The sequence below is a fragment of the Wasmannia auropunctata genome, unplaced genomic scaffold, assembly GCF_000956235.1.
Source record: "Wasmannia auropunctata unplaced genomic scaffold, wasmannia.A_1.0 LD317995.1, whole genome shotgun sequence".
Lineage (NCBI taxonomy): Eukaryota > Metazoa > Arthropoda > Insecta > Hymenoptera > Formicidae > Wasmannia > Wasmannia auropunctata.
Genome location: NW_012044895.1, coordinates 1 through 2,367, shown reverse-complemented (window position 1 = coordinate 2,367; position 2,367 = coordinate 1). Strand labels below are relative to the sequence as shown.

Sequence of the window (2,367 nt, the reverse complement as noted above, 5' to 3'; positions counted from 1 at the left end):
CGCTAAAAATCGCAATGCTCGTTAATCGCTAACGCTAAGAGTTTATATAAAGGATTGTACTTGTGCAGAACAAGACTGCGGTCGGAGAATGCTTTATCAGTACGTGTTATCATTCTGTGTGTTCTGTGTTATCATTCTTGAGTGTTTAGAGATAGAAAAATAAAGATAAAATGGTACAATGACAAAATAATGAGTGTAAAGAAATATATCTGTGGAAATACCTATGATGTAAAAAAACGTAAATTATGGAATTTACCTACTGCGCACTAGCTTCAAAAATGAAAGTAAAGTCAAATGACTCAAGAGAGAATATAGACATTTGTACATACTTAGCTACATCAAGTCGCATCGTCATAACCAAATAGTGGATGCTTTTCAGCAAGAGTTACATATCAGTCATCCTGTTTTTATTTTTCTTAATATCTGTGAAAGACAGAATGGTTGATATGTGCACGTGTCTCTTGTTGGAAAGCTTCCTATAGCATTTAAATATTTAATAAATAAATGTATCATTATCAATTTTATAGCAGAACGCTAATAGAAGCGATAGAATATTAATAATAATTGTCGATAATGATGTTAATTTTTTACAGTTAACACAAACAACTGGTTTATTTGCAGAAAGAAGAATTGGAGAGATTGAAAAATAATTTTTTTTATAACACACGAGTTTCATTTAATCTGTTAAACATTGTAACTTGTACTGCTTATTGAAATACAATTAACAGTAACTATAAATATTATCGAACCACTTCTTTCAAACGGACTCTTATCTTAATACTTGTAAGAATTATTGCTTCAATAAGACAGAAATCTTAAATATATTGTATAAAAGCATACATTGATTTGACTTTACTGCTACATTTTAATTAAGCTTTTTACAATTCCAATCGTTACAAATAGTACATTATTTACAATAAATATATCTGAAAAAATTTGTCAATCAGGCTATCTCATAGACCTCGGCCTATGAGTAATTAGCGTCTGATTTGATCTCGAAAATATTCAAAATATTATTAGCGGAACGTGACGATTGCCAATCGGCGTGACAATCGGCCAAGTACATATATTATACATATATTGTAACGAAAGTTAATCGATGTCTGATCAAAGAACGAGCTAGAATAAAGATTGGATAATGAAGACAAAATCGTGTAGTTTCTAAACTGGACAGCTATATATTCTTTTCGTAAAACGAGGAGTATTATAATTTGCCTTGCCCAAATTTCATGTTATAATATCGACATGCAGTGATCATATGGCCTGAAAAAATCAATACAAAAATGTAAAGTAATATGTACAATTTAGATTACGATATAATTGAGAACAATAAAAATAATATTTAAAAAAATGGGAGATAGAGAAAAAAGAAATTATGATCAAGAAAATATAAGTTCTTTACACATTACCCTCTCTTCTACAAAATCCGCACTTTCTCTTGCTCTCGATAAGTTTAGGCCTTTTGAGGGCTCCGAAATTAGAATTGCTCGAACGATTTGTATTCTCGCGACTATCTACCTCAACCATCACTCTAAAGACATTATTTTTATATACATTAGATATTAGTAAAGCTATTAATTGGGAATATTAATTAAGGTCTTCAACTCATTTATTACTAATATCATTACGTGTTTAATCAAAAAAGTTTTTCGTTTCTTCTGATCGAATATTTTACTCACTTTACGGGCTGATTACAGCTGTACATAACATTACTTGTGAAAGGCAGGTTTCCCGAAATGTTAGAAGTGCCAGCGCCGGCGTTATCCATCATGTTAGATACTGAACTTGAATATTCGTTCATTGCATTAACTAATTGAGACTCGGCGCTGTCAGATACCGGCAAGAAAAATTTGCAACGGTTTCCATACAGTTTAGTGTCATTAGCGCATTTGTAATACAGACGACCTGGAATTATACAAATGTTATCCGAAGTGACTTATGCGATTACAAATCGCATTTGTATGTAGATGCCACTCACCTTCATGCGGACCTGCTTTTTTAACTAATCGTTTTGCAAGCTTCTGACAATGACACATAATCTTAGCACTATCATCATCAGTATTGGTTGTATTGTTCACGTTGCGAGAATTTCCGGGCGCAGATTGATTTAATTTCTTTACTAATTTATTTATATCCTCAGACATTAAACTTGAATATTCGTTCGTTGCATTACTTTGAGACTCAGCACTGTCAGATGCCCACAACACAAAGTCGCAACGACTTCCCTGCGATTTATTACTGTTAGCGCATTTGTAATGTCTACGCTCTGAAATTACAAACGTTATCCAAAGTGACTTATTTGATTACAAATCGCATTTGCAGATATCACTCACCTTTATATAGCCCCTCTTTTTTAACTAATTGCAT

At 32.3% G+C, this 2,367-nt stretch overlaps 1 protein-coding gene across 1 annotated transcript; it reads right to left on the bottom strand.

The window, feature by feature from the left end:
• Window positions 1-650: 650 nt before the first annotated feature.
• LOC105460665 lies at window positions 651-2,361 on the bottom strand. Its single transcript, XM_011707160.1, has 5 exons — window positions 2,334-2,361; window positions 1,979-2,266; window positions 1,680-1,905; window positions 1,403-1,531; window positions 651-1,263 (listed from the first exon to the last, which is right to left on the bottom strand). The coding sequence occupies exons 2-5, from the start codon at window positions 2,142-2,144 to the stop codon at window positions 1,233-1,235; spliced, it is 552 nt and encodes a 183-aa protein (XP_011705462.1). The 5' UTR covers window positions 2,145-2,266; window positions 2,334-2,361; the 3' UTR covers window positions 651-1,232.
• Window positions 2,362-2,367: the final 6 nt, after the last annotated feature.

Bases quoted from the DNA above. Each gene is read 5' to 3' on its own strand.
- LOC105460665 (XM_011707160.1), bottom strand. From the start codon at position 2,144: ATGTCTGAGGATATAAATAAATTAGTAAAGAAATTAAATCAATCTGCG. The intron at 1,906-1,978 runs GTGAGTGGCATC...GTATAATTCCAG, and splicing joins AAAAGCAGGTCCGCATGAAG to GTCGTCTGTATTACAAATGC. The intron at 1,264-1,402 runs GTAAAGAACTTA...TGATTTTTTCAG, and splicing joins TGTAGAAGAGAGGGTAATGT to GCCATATGATCACTGCATGT.